This window comes from Poecilia mexicana, unplaced genomic scaffold, assembly GCF_051168715.1.
Source record: "Poecilia mexicana isolate PSO_F unplaced genomic scaffold, ASM5116871v1 scaffold_14, whole genome shotgun sequence".
Lineage (NCBI taxonomy): Eukaryota > Metazoa > Chordata > Actinopteri > Cyprinodontiformes > Poeciliidae > Poecilia > Poecilia mexicana.
The window spans coordinates 3,147,927-3,167,915 of record NW_028263383.1 but is presented as its reverse complement, the minus strand read 5'-3'; the positions used below and the strand labels follow the sequence as shown (position 1 = coordinate 3,167,915).

General features: G+C 37.9%; 1 protein-coding gene across 4 annotated transcripts in view; it reads left to right on the top strand.

The window, feature by feature from the left end:
- Nucleotides 1-17,306, top strand: part of ltbp3 (latent transforming growth factor beta binding protein 3) — a 45,603-nt gene extending 28,297 nt beyond the window's left edge. Inside the window, exons 7-29 of one of the 4 annotated variants that reach the window (XM_014985086.2) lie at nucleotides 59-214; nucleotides 723-812; nucleotides 1,785-1,798; nucleotides 1,875-1,941; nucleotides 2,165-2,236; nucleotides 3,276-3,404; nucleotides 4,232-4,363; nucleotides 4,456-4,584; nucleotides 4,701-4,820; nucleotides 5,304-5,426; nucleotides 5,549-5,671; nucleotides 6,395-6,514; nucleotides 6,712-6,840; nucleotides 6,984-7,154; nucleotides 7,249-7,329; nucleotides 7,971-8,099; nucleotides 8,192-8,329; nucleotides 8,421-8,561; nucleotides 12,652-12,780; nucleotides 15,438-15,596; nucleotides 15,695-15,784; nucleotides 15,886-16,014; nucleotides 16,342-17,306. In XM_014985086.2, coding sequence (XP_014840572.2) covers nucleotides 59-214; nucleotides 723-812; nucleotides 1,785-1,798; nucleotides 1,875-1,941; nucleotides 2,165-2,236; nucleotides 3,276-3,404; nucleotides 4,232-4,363; nucleotides 4,456-4,584; nucleotides 4,701-4,820; nucleotides 5,304-5,426; nucleotides 5,549-5,671; nucleotides 6,395-6,514; nucleotides 6,712-6,840; nucleotides 6,984-7,154; nucleotides 7,249-7,329; nucleotides 7,971-8,099; nucleotides 8,192-8,329; nucleotides 8,421-8,561; nucleotides 12,652-12,780; nucleotides 15,438-15,596; nucleotides 15,695-15,784; nucleotides 15,886-16,014; nucleotides 16,342-16,493 — 2,723 coding nt within the window. In that variant the 3' untranslated portion in view covers nucleotides 16,494-17,306. Of the gene's footprint in view, nucleotides 1-43; nucleotides 215-722; nucleotides 813-1,784; nucleotides 1,799-1,874; nucleotides 1,942-2,164; nucleotides 2,237-3,275; nucleotides 3,405-4,231; nucleotides 4,364-4,455; nucleotides 4,585-4,700; nucleotides 4,821-5,303; nucleotides 5,427-5,548; nucleotides 5,672-6,394; nucleotides 6,515-6,711; nucleotides 6,841-6,983; nucleotides 7,155-7,248; nucleotides 7,330-7,970; nucleotides 8,100-8,191; nucleotides 8,330-8,420; nucleotides 8,562-12,651; nucleotides 12,781-15,437; nucleotides 15,597-15,694; nucleotides 15,785-15,885; nucleotides 16,015-16,341 lie in introns of all 4 variants that reach the window. The other 3 variants (XM_014985085.2, XM_014985087.2, XM_014985089.2) reach the window with 3 other exon arrangements.
- Nucleotides 17,307-19,989: the final 2,683 nt, after the last annotated feature.

The following is a 19,989-nucleotide window of genomic DNA, read 5'->3' as shown; positions in this document are numbered from 1 at the left end:
TGAAATAAACAATATTGCTCCCTTATCACTGTTTTAACCGAAGCGCGTCGTGTGTCAGAGTCTCCGCCGGAGCAGGCGCAGTGCTTCCTGTTGGCGTCCGACGCCAGGGGCTGCGAGCACCCGCTGGTGAACCAGATCACCCAGGAGATGTGCTGCTGCACGGTGGGCAAAGCCTGGGGCCACAAATGTGAGAGATGTCCTCAGGTGGGCACAGGTGAGTCAGTCGCTGTAGCGATAATGTTCACTGAACAGTTTCAGCTCATCCAGGGACGAAGCTTAATTCCCTCCGCGTTTCATGACTCCTGTTGCTTGGTACATTGTTGAAGAAGTCTGATTATTATTTTTTTCCTGAGTTTTAAATAATTGATTGCATTTTTTTTTTTTTTATTTACTTTAGCTTAAAATGTTATTACCGGTTGTTTTACATCTCATTGAAAGAAATATTGTATTTCTCTGTTGGAAAAACAAAAACTGTATTTATTGCATGCATGCATTTTTTTTAACTAAATGCACAATTCTTTTCAAAAGTTAATGTTTAATTTTTTTAAACAAGATGAGTCAAACCTTGTTTCACTGCTGCACATCCAAATGTGGTTTCACTGCGTTTATTTTTGTGTAAATCCCAAATAGTAGACTCTTTCTAAACATAAATGTCAAATCAATGTAATTGCATACAATCAAATAACGGTTAAACTTTGTGTCTTTCCTCATGCTGTATTTAGTGGCCTTCAATAAGATTTGCCCTGCTGGGAAAGGATACTATCTCCAAAGCATAACAGAAACCGTGGCCTTGCCTCCCATCATCTTCCATCGTGAGTGTTCGAATTTACATCGGTTCTCCTGGAGCTCGTCAGAAGTTTTCATACCGTCGCGGGAAGGAGTTTTAGGCTGATGTTGCTCTTTGGGATTTATTTGAACCGTTCTGTTTCTTGGGTGGAATAATTTAGTGTCAAACACAAATTGCATGTGCGAGTTTAAATGTTTGATGGTTCATAATTACACACGTCTGTTCAAATATGTACGTACTTTGTTTTTGAAGCCATCAACTAGCTTCTGCTGGACATTCAGCCACTTTTCTAAGTAGAATTGGTAGAGCTTATTTAAATTGGTTCCTTTTTCTGACGTGGAAGCCAATTTCTAATTTTAAGACACATAAATTCAGAGAGGTGAAGATAAAAACTTTCCACAAGGTTGATTTTAGTTTGGTTTATCAATAAAAAAAGAGTTGTTCTGATGTGTTCTTGGAATCACTGACAAGTTTTAACACGTAACTGTATCAAAGTTTCACCAGTGTGTTTCACAGGAAAGCAAATTTCAAATATCCGTCCAATGAGACTCTGCCAACCTAGAAGGAAGTTTTCGTTTTATAATCTTTAAACAAGACGGTGATCCTAAACAGACATGAAAAGTGCTCTCAGAACGGATACAACAAGTTGTGGCCTTACCGTATCGAAAATAAGTTTTACATTTTTAGGGTAAAAATGTAAAACTTAAAATAAGCTCTACACCTTCTAGAAAGAAGTGTGGTTAAATATCCAGCTAAATTATTGCCAGCAACATTACAGACATTAAATGTGTGTGTTGCATCATCATCATCCCATCCTAAAAGAAGAACAAAAGTGTAATTAAAAGGCCAGTGTCAACATTATGTTCCTACCCATGACGGACGTATGTAAAGTTCTGACCAGCGCCGTTCATATGTCCGGCATCTCTGCTTTGTAAGCCTTTCATCCTGTTATTAGAGGTTCATCGTTTTAACCTCGCTCTACCGCTTTTCCTTTCAGCACCACTTGTGACGGTAAGATTTTGTTTCTATTTGTAGATGTAGCTTTTTCTTTTGCTGTCATGAAATATTTCCCCCCTCCTGTGATCAGGAGAAGCCCCCGGAGCCGACCACGGCGCAGCAGACTTCTGTCAGCACCACCCGACCGCGAGTGCCTGGTAAGCGCTCCCCCCTTTCGCAAAGAAAGTTAGACGTGCTGCAAGTAACGTTTGAACGTCTCGAGTTACTAAATGTACCGTAAGCTGCCACATTGAGGGGAATGTTTCTTTCTTGCTGCTAACTGACAGAAGATTGCAAAGAAATGTTGCCTCTGTGGAGTACAAAGACCAAAGATCAACATGTCATGGTTGCTGGTTCATTTCTCCTCTGTTGGATCCACAGTTGTTAAACCCACTCCTCCGCCAATCGTCCGAATCCCCCCAGGCAATGACCCCTTCGAAATAGACCCTAAAGGTAAACGTGAGTTTAACACCAGTCCAGCACAAGAGTTGCTTCTTATTTATTTATTCTCTCCTCAACACGAGCTGGTTCATGTTTCACTCGCCTGAAAACTGGGAAATCCAGCGCTCCGCAAACGCACCCAGAGTGAGAGGCGGTAACCATGGCGAGCTTCGCCTCCGTCTCTCACAGATGACATGTTGACTTCCTGCTTGCAGAAAATACCATTAATGATAACTCTTGTGTTTTTTTATAGTTTTTTTTTACCTCACATTTCCAAAACCGACGTTTAACACGAAGCTAATTTTCCTGCATGTCTTTTGTAGTTAGCTGATGCTTTTGGTCGCTGTGCATGTTATGTGACATCAAACACGAAGCATGAACCAGCCTGACGGCTTCGTTCACACACATTGTGTGTTAGGAAAGCTGCCACAACTACAGTTTTCCTTTTTGCTAAACATTTCAAATAAGATAAACAAATGCCAAATCTGATCACTCCAATCTGATCTAATTTGTGTGATTACCTTTCATTCATACTGAAATTTTCAGTGGTGTCTCTTAATTGCAGTTATGTGAAAGTGAAAACATCAATAAGATATAATTATACCTCTTGAGCTTTTCCACTTTTTGTCCTGTCACAACTACAAACATCAATGTAATTATTGGTTGTTGTTTTTTTAGTGCATCATTGTGAAGCAGGGAAATTGTTTTTCTATTTTTTATATAAGCTTTTCATTCGCTAGCAATCTGTGTTGGATTATTGTACTATTTCTAGGAGACAGAACTTCCAGGTGGTGTTCATAGTTTTTAGACATCACACTTCTTTTTGCCTTGCAGTTTTTTCTGTTCCTAATGTCACTGCAACATATTGCCATAGACAGACATAGTGAGAGGAGTAAAAATATGTACAACTCCTAAAAAAAACTGAAAGAGAACCGTTGATAAGAGTGATAGCAAAGTATAATTCTCGTTTCAATGTTTTTACATTGCTCTGTATACACACACATAGATGTATTGAATTAACACCAGTGGTCTCTTTTCTCTGCCCTTGAAGCGGAGACAGATAAGTGCGGCCTGAGCAGAGGCATTTGTGGTCATGGGAAGTGCGAGAACAGCCCGAACGGCCACATCTGTCACTGTTTCCCCGGCTACCGTCTCAACCTGCAGAGGAACATCTGTGAGGGTAAGAGACGCCGGGAGAGACAAACCAAGCAAAATTTAACTTATTTTCTCTTGCTGCTCCTGACAAAAGAGGGAAAATGTGTTGGGTTGCTGAAAAATTACATTTTGGACAAAAAGTGAATCTTCTCTCAAATCTTCTTACTAAACAACAACAGTGAATATTTTGACATTAAATTGGTTCTAGGATCATGATTTTAGACCAGGTTTTATTATATTAAATAAATATACAAACACTCACCGTACCTTGTGCAATAAATATTTTAAGTAAGTGGTCTGCTGGTAGCAATTTAGCATATTATATTGCTTGAAAATCACCCATAATTTTGTGTTTATTTGAGAATCAAGGAATTTAGAGCTAGAAATATTTTTAACTTAACCACCTGTTAGTAAATGTCATTAAACTTACTTAATACCTGAGCACAAGCAGAGACATGCAGACATGACTTTCACTACTTTAACGTTATTCCAGGTTAATGAGTTTTCCTGTGGAGACTTGCTTACTATTTTTTTATTTGTGGTTTTATTTAAAATCTTTTAGGAATTAGATTGTGAATGAAAGACAGATCTCTGTGGAGGCCAGGCAGGTACCTGCAAGTCGGTGCAGACCTCATGTAACCTTTGCATTTTCATTATCGGTGCCCTAATTCCTCTGCTGAGCTGTGGGCACAATCTTTGAAAAGAGCAGAGATGCGCTGCTTATCACACGCTCCAATCCAGACAAAATGTCTGAGATTGCAGTTTCCCACTAATTGTTTTGAATACTCAGCACCACTTTTATTAACTTCTTGATTGCGTTTCACACCGACTTCGCGTTCTCTCCTTTCCCAGACGATAATGAATGTGACGCGGAGCCGTGTGGCCACGGCAGAGGCCGCTGCGTCAACACAGAGGGAGCCTACAAGTGCCAGTGTCGCCCGGGTTATAAGCACATGGTGCAGCACGGGCGACTGAAGTGCATAGGTAAAATAATCCAGAGCGGCTCTGAGTTTTGTTTTGTTTTTCTCCTCTGCAATGCTGTCAGATCTGACTGTGACGTTTGTGTTGTTGTACAGATGTAAACGAATGCCACAAACCAGATATCTGCGGCGTCGGAGGCCTCTGTGTCAACCTGCCTGGCTCCTATAAGTGCGAATGTCAAATCGGCTTCAGAAGCAAGTCCCACCGTTATCCGGCCTGTGAAGGTGCATACACAGTTTCACTTTGACATTATGGACGGCAATGTAAATCATCTAACAATCTGGGTAATAATCCCTCTGTTCATCCTGAAATAAGAAGCGTAAATCTGGTCTTTTTCCAGACATTAACGAGTGTTTGAGTCCGGATGCTTGTCTGAACGAGCAGTGTGAAAACACACCGGGCTCGTATGAGTGCGTGCCGTGTCTACCCGGCTATGAGGCCCATGCTGGCACATGCTATGGTGAGTGTCTGTTTATTTTTATTTCAAATGTCACATGATACTTAGAATAGATGCAGTTACCAGGGTAAGGAGACGGAGGTAATGTGGATAAACAATGCAAAAGCTCAAAATCTTTTTCTGGTCTGGTTTCTAGCACAAATACCTCAGAGCACTTGAAATAAAACAAAACAATTTTTTTAGCAAGATAGAAGAGCTTATTTTTAGTCAATAATTTCTTAATATTGTTAAAAAGTGCTAGTTACTGTTACATTGTCATCAATATAAAGGAATTTCTGACTTTAAACAAGTTCCTATATTTTGCTGAAAAGTTACTAATAAGTTAGTTTTGTCTTAGTTCAAATACACCAAGATTTTTGCACTAGATACCAGAAAGATTTTGTGTTTTTGCAGTGGAAATTATAAGGATTTCTGTTCTTAAGGTATATTGCTGCTGTAGTGATAAAAAGGAATCAGTTAAAATCCCATGTTTGACCTTTTCTTCAGACATTAATGAGTGTCAGAAGCCTGGCATCTGTCCCAACGGGCGCTGCGAGAACCTCCCTGGTACTTACCGATGCCTCTGCAACGAGGGCTTCATTCACTCTGCAGACAGCAAAAGCTGCAGTGGTAAGTAGTAGAAAATCTGACTTTTGCAAAGAATTAGTTTTTTGTTTTTTTTTTAAATGAGAAAATACATTCCTCTGGTTTAAACCATTTCATTTACAAATGAAAAAAAATCTTTTCTGCAGACATTGACGAGTGTGCGGACGTTCGACTGTGTGCTTACGGCCGCTGCATCAACACAGAAGGCTCCTTCAAGTGCCAGTGCTACCCAGGCTACCAGCGCACACAGGAGGGCAGCCACTGCGAAGGTGCAGATTACACCAAAATAACTTTGGTTTTGTTTTATTCGCATCAACTAGGCCAGGTGACATCCTCAAGCACAATTCAGGTTATTGTGGTGTCTGCACAAGATTTTTGGTCAAATATATACCACAATTAATTGTTTTTGTCTATAGCAAGAAGTAAACAATTTATGAAGCCTAATGTAATATTAGTAATGTTACACAATATATTGCTGTAGCATAAAGGACTTCCAGGATCACTTCCAGCAACAGAAAGAGCTTGTTTTCCTCTAAAACTCAGGGAATATTGCATTGATGTTAATGATAACATTTACTTGCTTTTGTTTTGGTTTTCATTCAAAGACATAAAAATAACATCAACTGACTTTATTTTATGCATATTTTATGTTGAATTTTGCACCTTCTTGTTGTTCTGCTGTAATTTCAGTAAATATAACTAGAAGACATCATAAGCTGATACACTTCTTGTGTACTTATTAAATGAAATAAGTCATTTTTTGTATGCATATTACTATGTTTTACATCTAAACAAAATTATGCTTGAAATTTGGCATTTGCATACTAGGTAACTAATATTTCTAAATGTGTACATAAAGTGTACAATTTCACGTATTTCAGTGTTTTCTCTCTGAAATAAAAAAGGAGTTGAGATCCAGTTGCTGAAAAGGTTTCAGAGACATGAACTGGTGTGGAAATTTGAATAAAAACGTTCCTCTGCTGTCTCTTCAGACATTAATGAGTGTGAGAGGCCGTCGAGCTGCCTGAGGGGCCGCTGCATCAACAGCATGGGCTCGTACCACTGCGAGTGCCAGAAGGGCTACAAACTGGTTGGAGGCAGGGAATGCCAAGGTCTGTATCTCCTTCTGAAAGGATGTAAACATTTGGATTTTTTTTTTGTTTTTGTATCTGTTTTCCTTTATTTATCACAAATCGTTTTGAATTTTAGAGATTTTTATTTTTGTGCTTCGTCTCTGGAATTTTTTATTTTGCGACGGTTAGGACTGAAATTCAAATACTCAGTACAACCTTTGTGATTTCCCTTTCAGACATAGACGAATGTGCTGCAGACAGGAACCTCTGCCAACCCTACGGCTCATGTGAGAACAGACTGGGCTCGTACATGTGTGTCTGCAATCACGGCTATGCCCTCTCAGAGGACAGACACAGCTGCGAAGGTACGTCGCCTGTCATTCTAGATGAACCACATTCATCTAGTGAACAGAACACTGAAACCTTCTAAATCCCAAAAGACTTTTTAGCATCATTTTTACAGATATCTAATAATTATTCGCTTCAAACTTTGCATTTCTACTTGCAGCGGTTCGAATCGTGACGGATGAGAAGAAGGAGTGTTACCTGAACCTCGACGACACAGTGTTCTGCGACAGCGTCCTGGCCATCAACGTCACCAAGCAGGAGTGCTGCTGCTCCATCGGTGTGGGATGGGGAGATCACTGTGAGATCCACCCCTGCCCCGTCTCCCACTCAGGTACCACAGAGGACGTAAATAGCAGAACCACTGTTTACGTTCATGATTCTGTTCAAAGTTTTGCTTTCAAAACTCTTTTTTCCCTCCAATGCAGCAGAGTTCCACTTCCTCTGTCCACACGGACAAGGTTTCTACGGTGAACAAAGACTCCAGTACAGCCTGCCCGCCTACCACGGTGTGTTCATTTAAGTTATAATACTATATAATATGCAAACGTCGCTAACTGTGCAAATTTAAAGCAACAATTCAGTTTGTGTTTAACATAAAGAATGGAAAAAGATCTAAGAACAGCGCAGAAAATACATTTTTAGCACTTGTAGCCTTAGCTGCAAACTGTTAGCAAGGTTAGCATTACTGAAAGAAAGTCATTTCTTTTCTTCTTTTCTGTCGTCATTTCCGAATACAGCATGTTCCATGACAGATGGTGAATGTTTACAAGGATAAAGCAAACACTTTGTTGTTGAACTCTGTGCGTCCTTCCTTTTGTCAGCTGAAAGTATTGCTCTCTCTCGCTCTTTCACAGAAGGAATTGGCTACATGCAGGACTCAACATGTAGAAAATATATTTTTTTATATAGATTCTTACATCTATGTAGTTCTTTTAACTTTTGATTGTTTTTTTTTTTTGCTTAAATTGTTCAAATAACTTTAATCAGTATGTTATGGTCAACAAAAGAGAAAAAGATTCATTTATTGAGTTTATAACCAGGCGATTCTAGCTAATTTAAGCTAATTCAGCATCTGAAGGGGGGTTTTTATAACTGCGAAGAGATCAAACCTTCTGCAGAATAACAATATTTAGTTTTTTGTCTGCAGATATTGATGAGTGTACTCTGTTTGCTGAGGAAATCTGCAAAAGGGGCCGTTGTGAAAACACACTGCGAGGTTATGAGTGCTACTGTCAACAAGGCTTTTATTATGACAGCAACCTTCTTGAGTGCATTGGTATGTAGTATCATGAAATTGTGAATAATTTCTGCATGTAGGACTTTCCAGACCCTTTAGTTCTTGTTTCATGTCTTCATATTTGCTCTCAGATGTCAATGAATGCCACGACGAGTCTCTCTGCACCAACGGACGGTGTGTCAATACTGACGGGGGCTTTTATTGCATCTGTGACCGGCCCTGGATCCCCGACTCCAGCAGGAAAAAGTGTGTGATGCCAACAGTTGCTGGTGAGTTAAAGTATCTCCCTTTCCATGGCTGAAACCACCTTTTTCTTAGCTTCTTCTTTGATAACCTTGAACTCTTAACTTTGTTGTGCAGATGTCAATGAGTGTGACAACCCAGGAAACTGTAAGAATGGCTTATGTGTGAACACAGTGGGTTCTTACTACTGCATTTGCTCTCCGCCCTGGACGCTGGCTGTGGACCGAAACAGCTGCGTGACTCTCGAGGAGCAGGCTGGTGAGTTCTCATTTGTCTGTCTTTGAAATCACTGATATTTCCATCCAAAACACCCAATTGAAAAAGTGTGTTTCAGCAAATACGCACTATAGTATAGAATTATCAGTAACTAAAGAGAAGTAGCAGCAGACATGCACCCACTAAATTTTCATTACTAATTTCTAATCTCCAGTTTTATTAAAGCTCTGACCTGCCTGCAGAAACTGATTTCATTCATATTCATTCATACGGCACCCATTGTTTTCTCAAGGCATTTATTCCACCAAGTATTCAGATTGTTTGGGAGCAATAATGTATTAAAAAAACAGCATTTAAGTTATTATTTCCTTCCAGTCATGATGCAGGACTTCACAGATATTTTTTTAGAATATTTCTGTTGTCTTTAGCGTTCTTTGAAGAATAATTTTCCATCCACCCTGCAGTGGGTGAACTGAACTGTGAGCATTAGCATAGAAGCAGTCTCCATGTTTATAGTTGACAGGATGTAGATAGTTTCTCTACCTGCCTCGAAAGGACTAAAATACATTTAAATGCAGCATTTTTCATGACAGGTAGAGGTTAAAAGCTCGGCAGGAATAAAGCTGAGCAACCTTAAAGTACTTTGTTCAGACTTTGCTCTCTCTCTCTCTCTCATGCAAATAAACCTCAGATTTATCTTGGATAAAATCTTTTGCACATCTGCCTAGTCTTACTTCTTCTTTAGACATTACTGGCATGAAGAAGCTAACTGAGTCTTCCTGACTCAGAACTGAGTCGAAAAAATGTGAGACATTTGTGTTTTTGGCAAGATCATCCCAGTCTTTGGCCAGTTTCTCGTTGTGTCTCAAAGTTGAACTTGCAGCACAAAATGTTTGTTTTTCTCAGCAGTGTTTTTGCTTTATGTGGAAAGAATGGGTTTCCTGTCAAAGTGGTCATATTTAGAGAACTTACTGTCAATGTCTGGCTCAGTATCTTAGCCTGCATCATGCTGTGTGTTTGACCAATGGAAAAGTTAACTCTCAAACTTTTCCACTCAAACTTTTGCACTTTGGTCGCCAAGAAAGATTATTTCTATTTTAATATAAAACGTTTGTTGAGTTTCCCTCCTGTCCAGTCACCTCTATGGCATGTTGCACTTGTTACTTACATTTTTTATTCCATCTTTCATTACATTACATACTTTGTTTCAATTTGTACCCGCCTTGACCTCAGATGATTTAAAGACATTTTTTGTAATCTATTTATTGTCTTTTGCAGAGAAATTGTAGGTATATGACCCCAATACATCTACTTACAAGAAGTACTTTATTTTTACTCACATCTTGTAGATAGATTTGGATAGCCTTAATTATGTGGCTTTCCTCTGGTTTTTGATCTACATATTAAAATTGGCAACCAGAATTTTAAAACTTAGACAGGTTTCTGAATGAAATTAATAAGGGAAGCTAAACCAGTTTTCAGTAAATCATAATTAAGCAGATAAAGAAGAACATTTTAAATGCTATTTTAAAAAGTCCCAAACCCTCAGTGATTTCTAGCATCACAGTTACTATAAATATACATCAGATGCATGGTTTCCTCTAGAAAACTTGCTAAGCCCGGTGCTCGTGGCGATGGCCAGTCATCCAGCTGGCTGCCATGTTTTTGAGTTAAAAAATGCTTAAAGTTGACAGGAAATTTTGAAAATATCACTTGATAGTTATGTGTTGTTGGAAGATTGAAGGATTAATATCTGAACACCAACTATAAAGTGTTAAAAATAGGCAACAATTTAAAGAAAAAACTAAAATAAATAAACTATGATAAGCCTGGAGGGGGCACAAGAAAAGCCTGGTGGCCCGCCAGGCTTATAATACACTGTGGGAAGGAAAGCCATATGGGAATTAAGGGCAGTTAAAGTCCATTCAGATGCTCAAACGTATCATTACTACATGGAAAGTAAATGCATGACATAATGTATCACATATGACAAACATAATGCCCTTCCAAATATTGCGTCCAAATTGTCCTTTGCCATTGCATGCACTGATATTGTGATGATTGCAATCTAAAAATCTGTCCAGCTCTTCTCTAAGTGTACGAATGATGATGATATAAAATATCTGGAACTGAAACTGATAATGAAGTCAGTTGTGACAGGTAAAGCCAATACATTACCTGATGCATATTGTTGAAATGTAGTCAACAATCAGGCCAAAAGCAAACATGTCTTGGAAGATGCATACATGCTATCAGGTGCAAAAATAGGTTAATAAAATAGAAACATTTGAATGTTTTGAACTTAAAAGCAAAGGTCCTCTCAACTGGGGTCTGCTGACCACAGCAGTCTAGAAGTGCTAAATGTATGAGAGTGAATTTGTATCAAAAGTATCCACAACCTCATCAGCAATTTTTTTTGTCAAATGGAGATATGTTAACAGATTTGTGTAAGTGAAGATTTTTTGTATAATATAAAAAACAATAGCTAAATAATTTCAAAATCATACATGAAAAGCCTTGTGTTCACGTTTTAGCTCCTAATGATAAAATCCAAATGGTGTCAAAGAGGCATCAACAAACCAAACAATGACTTGAACTTACAGACACAAAACAGGAGAGACAGAATGTAAAAATATAAACAATGTAAATCCAGCTTTGTTTTTCTTTTTCTTAGTCCAATAAATTGAGTGTAAAAGTATTCACAGCCTTGCATTAACAAGAATTTACTCTTCTGTCATTATGAAAACTACCAGCTTCCTCACGTGAGCTTCTGTGGTTTAAAAATACTAGATAATGTTAAACAGTGAGGGATCTTTTGTTTCTACATGTCAGCAGACTGATGATAGTCAATAGTGTGCCAATTATTAATAAATAGTACATATCCTCAAGCCATTCATCAGTGAATAAATGAATTAACATGTCTACTGTCGGAGAAACTCTGTTCCTGCACAGACAGAAAGTTCTCCATGTGAACTACTAAAAGTTCACTACTTTTAGTGGTGTCTAATCCTCTGAGTAGTTAGTCTGTAGACAGGTAGGTCAACGTGAAGCGGTTCCATCTAGCAGGTCTGGCTGGGAACGATAACTGGTTTCTGCCTGGATACATTCATTTTGCTTGAGCTAACTTTGCAACTGTTGCAGCCGCAGTATGTAGAAAACCCAAGTGAAGCTTTAGGATGTTTACAGGCCCAGTCTGCAGATGAATGTGCCACAGTCGGGTCATGTGTAATTACCTGAAACCCGATACTGTGACGCACACACAGAGGAGGTAAATATGGCTTAGTTATGACAGTCAGATAAAATTGAAGGCCTCAAAGTAACATGGTTTCTTTGACTTCCAGTTTGGGACGATAACTGTAGCGATGCAATAATGTGGGCGGATGTGAGAAAGTATGCTTTGTGAATATGATGTAGACTCTCTTTCTCTAAATTATTTTTTGTTCACATCACACTTTTTCTTCAAACTAGAAGAAAATGTTGTAATAATGATTACAAGGAGGCTTCAACCTCATAAACTTGACCATATGTTTATGCTCATAAACAGAATGCTTTGCCCCCTAGAGATTTTTTATTTTCTTAGCTAAATTTCAGCAGCTTCTTCTGGAACAAAACTCTCATTTTTAACTTCATTGATATCAGTTCCCCCTTTTTTTTCTTCTTCTTTTATTTTAACCACAGGCCAGCTGCAAGATTGTGCAATCTCCCTAAGCAGAATGGTTCACGTAGTAAAAAAAAAAAAAAAAAACTAACAGAAACCACATGTGGCTCAAAGACATTATTTACACCACAGTTTTATCTAAACCAGTCGAGTGTCACAGCTGTAAAAACTGTTGGTGAATCTAATCGGTGATCAACTAATCCACTTTATTTCAACCTGTTTTTTAGTTTTACAGTTGTTCAACCTCTAGACCGAGAGATGCACCTCACACACCGGCCTTAACAATTAGCTTAGGGATAAACAAGCACACGGTTAATGTCTAAAAAAGATTCCCAAATGGAGCATTTACCGCAGGGAAGAATTTGTTCTGCATTTTGTGGTGAGACGAAAGCCTGAGTCGACCACCTGCAGACTAAGCTCTGGCCCAGAAGCAGATGTTCATACTGTAACCAGTGTCTGTGGTGCCCTTTGCAGATGTGAATGAGTGCCAGGACCCCTCGTACTGTAAGAATGGGAGGTGTGAGAACACGCCCGGCTCCTTTCACTGTTTTTGCGACCCTCCCCTCACCTTCAGCGCGGCGCTGAAGCAGTGCGTCTATGACGGTGGGTAGAACTAGCTTGCCTTACCGCTCAGTCTGACACTCTTGTTTTCCATTGCAGTTCCTCCCAAGCCTTGCCCTGTCCAGGCTGTTTTTAGGACGATGTTTCTAGCTTTGAACCAATATTGCTTTTGTGTTGTAAGCATGTTTGGTCTTAGAAAGTGATTAATACACTGCCAAACAGACGCTACATGCACTCATGTCGTGTTATGAGCTTCTAATGATGCATTTAAACTGTCCTGACGACACAACACACATCTGTAATAATGTATTAGTGCTTGATCTTAGCTGAGGTCAGGGTTTTCCAAAAGCTTTATACTTGTTCCGGCTAGTCTAAAACCAGTTTCAATGTGTGTTTGTAATGCTAATGCACCCCCACAGCATGATGCTGCTACCCCCCATGCTTAACAGCTTAGTCATTTTTTGTTTGTTTTTTAAAAGATTTACTTTCACTCCTGCAGCCAAGTAGCTTAACGCAATCAGCTTGCTGAGTCAGAATTAAACAAGAAGTTTATTGGTAACTTCTCTACAAAGTCAACAAAACCTTAATATTTATCCATACAGAATAATCAATGTAACCACTTATCATTTATTTAGTATTTCTCTAACAAGGAAATCTATTTAATTTTTTTCCCCCAGAGAGCTCTGCCCAGGAATTCACACAATTGAATGAAATATTGCTAAAACTATAACTATTATTTCACAGTTTAATAATGGTAGCAGCTGCGACAGGATTTTCTAATGACACAAAATGTCTTTAATGAAGTGGCGCGATACAATAAAACCTGCAGGCTGTTGAGCAGTAGCAAATATTCAGTGAGCCACGTCATACTGTAATCAGCTTCACTTATTTACTATTAAATATAAAACTTTTTAAAAAGCCGTTTCTGTCTTTATATCGTGACAGTGAGTCTTTATTATCTTTTGTTCATTTACGATGCAAAAACAAGTCATTGTGGCTGCTTTTGCTTTACAAATTAGTGTGAAATGTGTAATTTTAGGAATCCGAAACGATGTTTTTACTCACACTGATTACCTATTAGGTAACACTTTATTTGAAGGGGGTTGAATAAGACTGTTATGACACTGTCATAAACATGACATAACACCTGTCATGAACATGAATAAGCCTTCATGAATATTTATGACTGTTGTCATAAAGCGTCATTCGGTAAATTATGACACTTTTAATGCAAAGTTGACATTATTCAAAATGTCTTTGTTATGACAGCTTGACATTAACCAAGAAATCATTACTGTTTAAACTTTACCTTTAATAACATAAAGTTACCTAATTTTTAAAGTGCAATCAGTAATACTTTTATAACAAATTTATATCAGTAATGATTTCTTGGTTAATGTCAAGTTGTCATAACAAAGACATTTTGAATAATGTCAACTTTGTATTAAAAGTGTCATAATTTACCGAATGACGCTTTATGACAACAGTCATAAATATTCATGAAGGCTTATTCATGTTCATGACAGTGTCATGTCATGTTTATGACAGTGTCACGACAGTCTTATTCACCCCCCTTCAAATAAAGTGTTACCAAATATTTTAGGGAATAAAGAAACAATATTTATTTAGCTTTTTAAAAACAGCTAATGTATTCTTACGATTTGTTTTTATGAGTTGTCTGAAAGTCATAAACCTTTTTGTTTTTTAAATCGTTCCCATCTATATAATGATTTCAGAACAGTTTACTGGTTTTGCTCGTTGTATGTGCCAATATGACCCGATTCACCCAACCATAACAAGCATTTACAGAGAATAAAACTGGCTTTACTTTCGTTGCTCCACTGATTTTTATTGTATTATTTTTCACACACATTGCCCTCTACACTTTGTAAAAAGCCTTGACATGTATTCATCTTATCTCTCATATAACATTTGGAAAGTTCAAGCCTTTAATTTGAGTAAATTTATTTAGTGGTAGAAAAAAAAATTATTTGCTCTTACAAAAAACCTCCAGTATTTCCAAAAAAAAAGTTATATTTAACTAAAGTGTTTTTGTTAACTTCATACTGCAATTGACATTTTTGATCACAGCATTTGATAAGTAATCGCTGTTGTTTTTTTTTGTGTGTGTGTGGCCCATTCCTCTTTAAAATGGGAAACCCAGGGGAACATGCCACAGAAGTATCACAAATACATCAGTCAGAAATAGATGCTCTTCTAAACCTTTGATCATTTTGTTGTTGTTGTTGTTGTTATTCCATGTTTAAAACCTGAAACCTGTTCACAAGAATGCATAAAAGTAAAATAAAAATACACCATAAGTCTCCAAAGTTACATCAGGAAAATTTATCAACACAAAATTTGTTTTCATATCGATTGATTTTCTGACAAGCTCTTAATTTTGGCTTCCCTCACATCATTTCTACTCGTATTAGATTAACTTTTGCTTAAATCAGACTTTCATTATTTTGTTGGGCAGAACTACATCACTTCACTTCATTATGGCAGTTCTGCAGAATCTGCCTTTCTCTTCAAATTCACACAGATTACTTTCTAGATTTTGTTGATAATAATACACGACACACTCAATGGCACTTTTACAAAAAAAATGATTTGCCTGACTATAACCCGTACTACTATTAAAGTGAAAGTAATAAACATTAAAAAGCACGTATATCTCTCCCTTATTTTTGATCTAGATCGTACTGCAGCCCACAAAGACGTGTGTTTCGAGCGGGTTGATGAGGGTCTCATCTGCAGTCAGCCCATCGACAAAGTGGTGACTTACTCTGAGTGTTGCTGTCACTACGGCCACGGCTGGGGGCCAGAGTGCAACACCTGCCCTCCCAGAAATTTGGGTGAGCTTCCTACAGGATCAGCTTGATCTTTGATTTTATTTCCCCCTCACTCCCCCCTGCCTGCTTTCCACCAACACGCTTCTTTGTTTTCTGTTCAGAAATGTTCAGTATTCTTTGTAAGATGCAACACGAGACCGAGTCGGATGGGGATCAGGATTTTCTGGCAGCTTTCGCAAACTACAACCCAGGTGAAATCATACTCTCTATTTGTTGTCTCCTTACTATTTTGCCATCTAGTATGTGATATTTACTCCTCGGTGTCTAATGTTTATGTTTTTTTTGCTAAAAGGTGACAGTTCAGAGGAGGATTCGGACGAATGTAGCTGTGCAAATGGCCGCTGCGTCCGCTCATACCTGGGTACCATGTGTGAATGTAACACAGGCTTTAGGCTAGACCACTCCCGTGCCCGCTGTATAGGTTCGTGTGTACATACGCATACAAAATAAAAATAAAAATGCAATAATGTGTGTACAGTGGCATACAAAAGTATAATTTTTCCTTTTGCCATGTGAGAACCATATACTTACAGGTTTGTATTTATAATGCAGAGGCTTTCATATTCATTCTTAAATTAAATTACTTTTACATGGACTCTGTTTTACTGACTGGTGGTTGTACTGGATTTTATATTCTAAACATGGAAAATACCTTTGCAAGTCACTGTACATCTCTTTACACTTTGACCTACAGTTTCTGGTTCTGTTTGTCGGCTTGTCCTCACTGACACTCGTTTGTGTCTTCCAGACATTGACGAGTGCGCGGAGCCGGGCCCACGTACCAGCCCCTGCAAGAACGCTCGCTGCGTGAACACTTTCGGCTCGTACAAGTGCTTCTGCAAACACGGCTTCATGGCCTCGCGCCGGCAAAACGTATGCGTGCGCCGCAGAACTCAGTAAGGACCCTGGTGCCACCTGGACGGCGTACGTACACGCAGTCTAACACCAACCCAGCGGACATGCCGTCGCACACCTCCCTGTTCTTGTGTGGCTGCGTGAGCCACTGCGGACCTGAAAACACGGTTCGCCGTCGGAGACACGTCTTCGCCAAGGCCGGTCTGAAATGTATGAAACGTTCTAGTTCCCACCAATTCACTTTAAAAAAATAAAAATAAAAAATTATCGAATCACATTAGGATATTTGTTTATTGGTTAATTTTTTTGTAATTATTGTTTTCTAAACTGTTTTTTTAGATTAATATTAAAGTGTATATTTTTGTGATTTTTGTTTTGCTGACACCCCCCACTTTGCCACATTGTTTTAATCACAGTTGGAGCTTGAAGACGAGCTCTAGTTTTAAAAAAAGAAATTCATCTCAAAGATCTCAAAGAATTTTTTTTACATTCCCCTGTAAAACCCACATCCTGACATGTTTAATAATAATACATTACCTGAAGTGTATTTTCTACAGTAATTATTACACATTGTTTAAATTGTGTTTTTTGTACAGTTTGTTCTGTGGAATGACCCCTTTGCTATTTTATTTGTTGATGTAAAGTATGAAAAAAAAAATTTGGATTTTGCTATCGTTTGACAAGTGCACCAAAGTGGACTTTGCAGAAAAGGAGAGGTTGAGACGCAGTGGGAGTGTAGTGGAAAATATTTGCGAAATGTACCTTCTTCTGGGAAAAGCCATTATAATTGCTGAATCAAATTATTAGCCAAAGAAGTTGTTGGGGAAGAGAGAAATTTAATTAAAAAGTCACTTTTAATTCATTTGTGTATGATTTTTTTTGTGTTTAGGATTAGACACTCTAAAAATAAGCGCTTTCAAACTCTTATTCACTCTGGATAATTTTGCACAAGTGCAAATTACAGCCCATAAAGAAAATAATCAATAAATATGAAACTATCGATATAAATTAAGAGTAAAAAAAAACACATGCCACATGGTAGGAATTGAAACCTTATTTTGATTTATGAAAGTCATGTTTAATTTAAAGTACTTTTTCAAAAATGTTCAGTATGAGTTTTTGCCGTTGCGCTACAAGATGTCTTTAATTTTAGATGTTTCTAAGGTGCCGAATAAACATAACAGCATGTATGCTCGATAATTTCATTTTCCAAGATTTCCACTTGAGAATTATTCAAGCCAATAAATTAAAATCAAACAGCATTCAGAGCAGAAACTGAAAATAGATAACAAATGATTGGATAGGAACAAAATGGGAGCCGATACATTGATGAGGAGGCAGACCATGATGTGCTGATCAGTTTCATAATGATGCCATCTTGTGAATTGTTTGTGTTACTACAATTCCTAAATCTAATCTAGTAAACTGAATGTTTCGGACTTTACAGGAAAGGTCAACAGCAGACGTACATCGGATTATGGTAATCAGAACCTATGTTTCTGAATCTTGTGTTATTGGACACAAGCCTGATTTAATTAAACGTTTGACTCAAGCAGCAGGAGAACGGGGTTCAGACAATTTTACAGGTCATCGCTTTTCCTCACTGAACTTTCTGGAGTCATCGGGCCATTTCAGGAGCCATTGTTGAAAATGGATACAAAATTTATGAGTTTTAAACACATTTCCAAAATAGTCAGGTCCTGCATAAATCTGACAATTGAGTAATCCTTGGTTGGATGGATGGATCTATGAATTTACAACAATATTATACTATCAAAATAGCCTCTAAATAGAATAAGTGAGATGAAAACATAATTTGTAACACCTAAGAAGTGCATATGGCCAGATTTATGCATAAGCACATAATGCAAAACAAATCAAATCAAAGCCACTAAAAGGAAAAACCAGCTCCTGTTGCAGGGTTTCCCTTAGTGTATTATAAGCCTGGCGGGCCACCAGGCTTTACCTGTGCCCCCACCATTGCGTATTTTTTTTTTTTTTTTTTTTTAATGTTTGCATTTGTTTTTAAGACTTTATACTTGGGGTTTAGGTATTAATCTTCCAATAACACATAATTATTAAGGGATATTTAAAAAATTTCCTGTCAACTTTAAACATTTTTTAACTCAAAAACTTGACAGCCTATTGGATGAATGACTGCCCTAGCACCAACCACCGGGCTTAACAAGTTTTCTGGAGGAAACCTTGTGTTCAAATACAGGAACATCAAATTACCCAACACAAAGAAGAAATATTTATTTGACATTTCCTTGGTAATTTTTTCTGGTTTGTTTTCACTTTGACTTTTTCCATTTTGCATTATTCATTGCAATTTGATTGAAAGGTCTCCATTAAAAAGAAGAAGCACGAGGATGCCGACAGAATGTGAAAACAAACATTGGAGCGTTCCCAGGATGAGAAGGCTGACAGTAAACAGCTGACACAGGATCTGACTGTCTGAAGCAGCGTCTAACTCTGACTGAGAGACAGATTTTTCCTGTCTTAAACAGGACCAGTGAGAGCAAACACAATAAGTCATTTCACAATCAGCTCCTTAGTTTATATTCACTTATTTACGTTGATATAATTGGGTCTTTCACATAACAATCTCAGTCTGTGTTAAAAAGTCCCTCAAAACCTTAAAATTTACAAATAGTTCACCATCAGACATTACACTGAGACCTGAACATAACTTTACACAAAAAAAGAAATTATTCAAGTGAAGAAGCACCTAGATTCACAGTGCACGATATTCATACGTTGTTCTAACAAGTAAAATGTGCATTTGTTTTAAATCACTCCCTAAATGAAGTCCAGTGCAGCCGGTTGTCTTTTGAAAGTCACCCAATTAGGAAAATGAATCCACCCGAGTATAAATAAGGATGTGCCAAAAACTTAGGAGTTTGTTAGAGAATATTTAGTTATTTGTAAGCTTATTGCTTAATATGAGCAATAAAAGTGACGCATATGAAAGAATCTCTCTGGTCAGATGACACAAATTTAATTCTTTGGTTTCATTAAAAAAGAAAAAAATGTTAATGCAATTTATCTCAAGATAAATAAAAATAGATGTTGCCATTTTCAAAATGGGCCAAAAAAAGAGTAGCAAGCATTATCCACTAGAGGGAGCTGCTGGTTAGTTTGTGCAGGACAGAGATTTCCTGTGATCCCTAACGCTTTCATAACCAACAGCGAGATAAGATGGAGCCAAATATGTTTTATTACTCCATTTCACATAATTTTGGTTCACTGGGTACCATAATGGTTTTTATTTCTGTGTAATAGAAACTGGAGGACAGACAGTGAGCTTGACTTTTGTTTTGCTGATTTAAAAAAAAAAGAGGTGTCATGAATACCAACCTCTAATGGATGGTCCTCCTCAATCTGTTAGAATAAGCGAGTCACACCACATGAGAGTGGTGGCTCAGCTTCTTGCTGTCCTGGTTTCATTCTGTCTAATAATTATATCTGTTTAAAACTGGAAGTGTAGGGTGACCTACAGCAACTAGTTTAGGGAGAGAGAGAAAAAAAAGAAACAGGA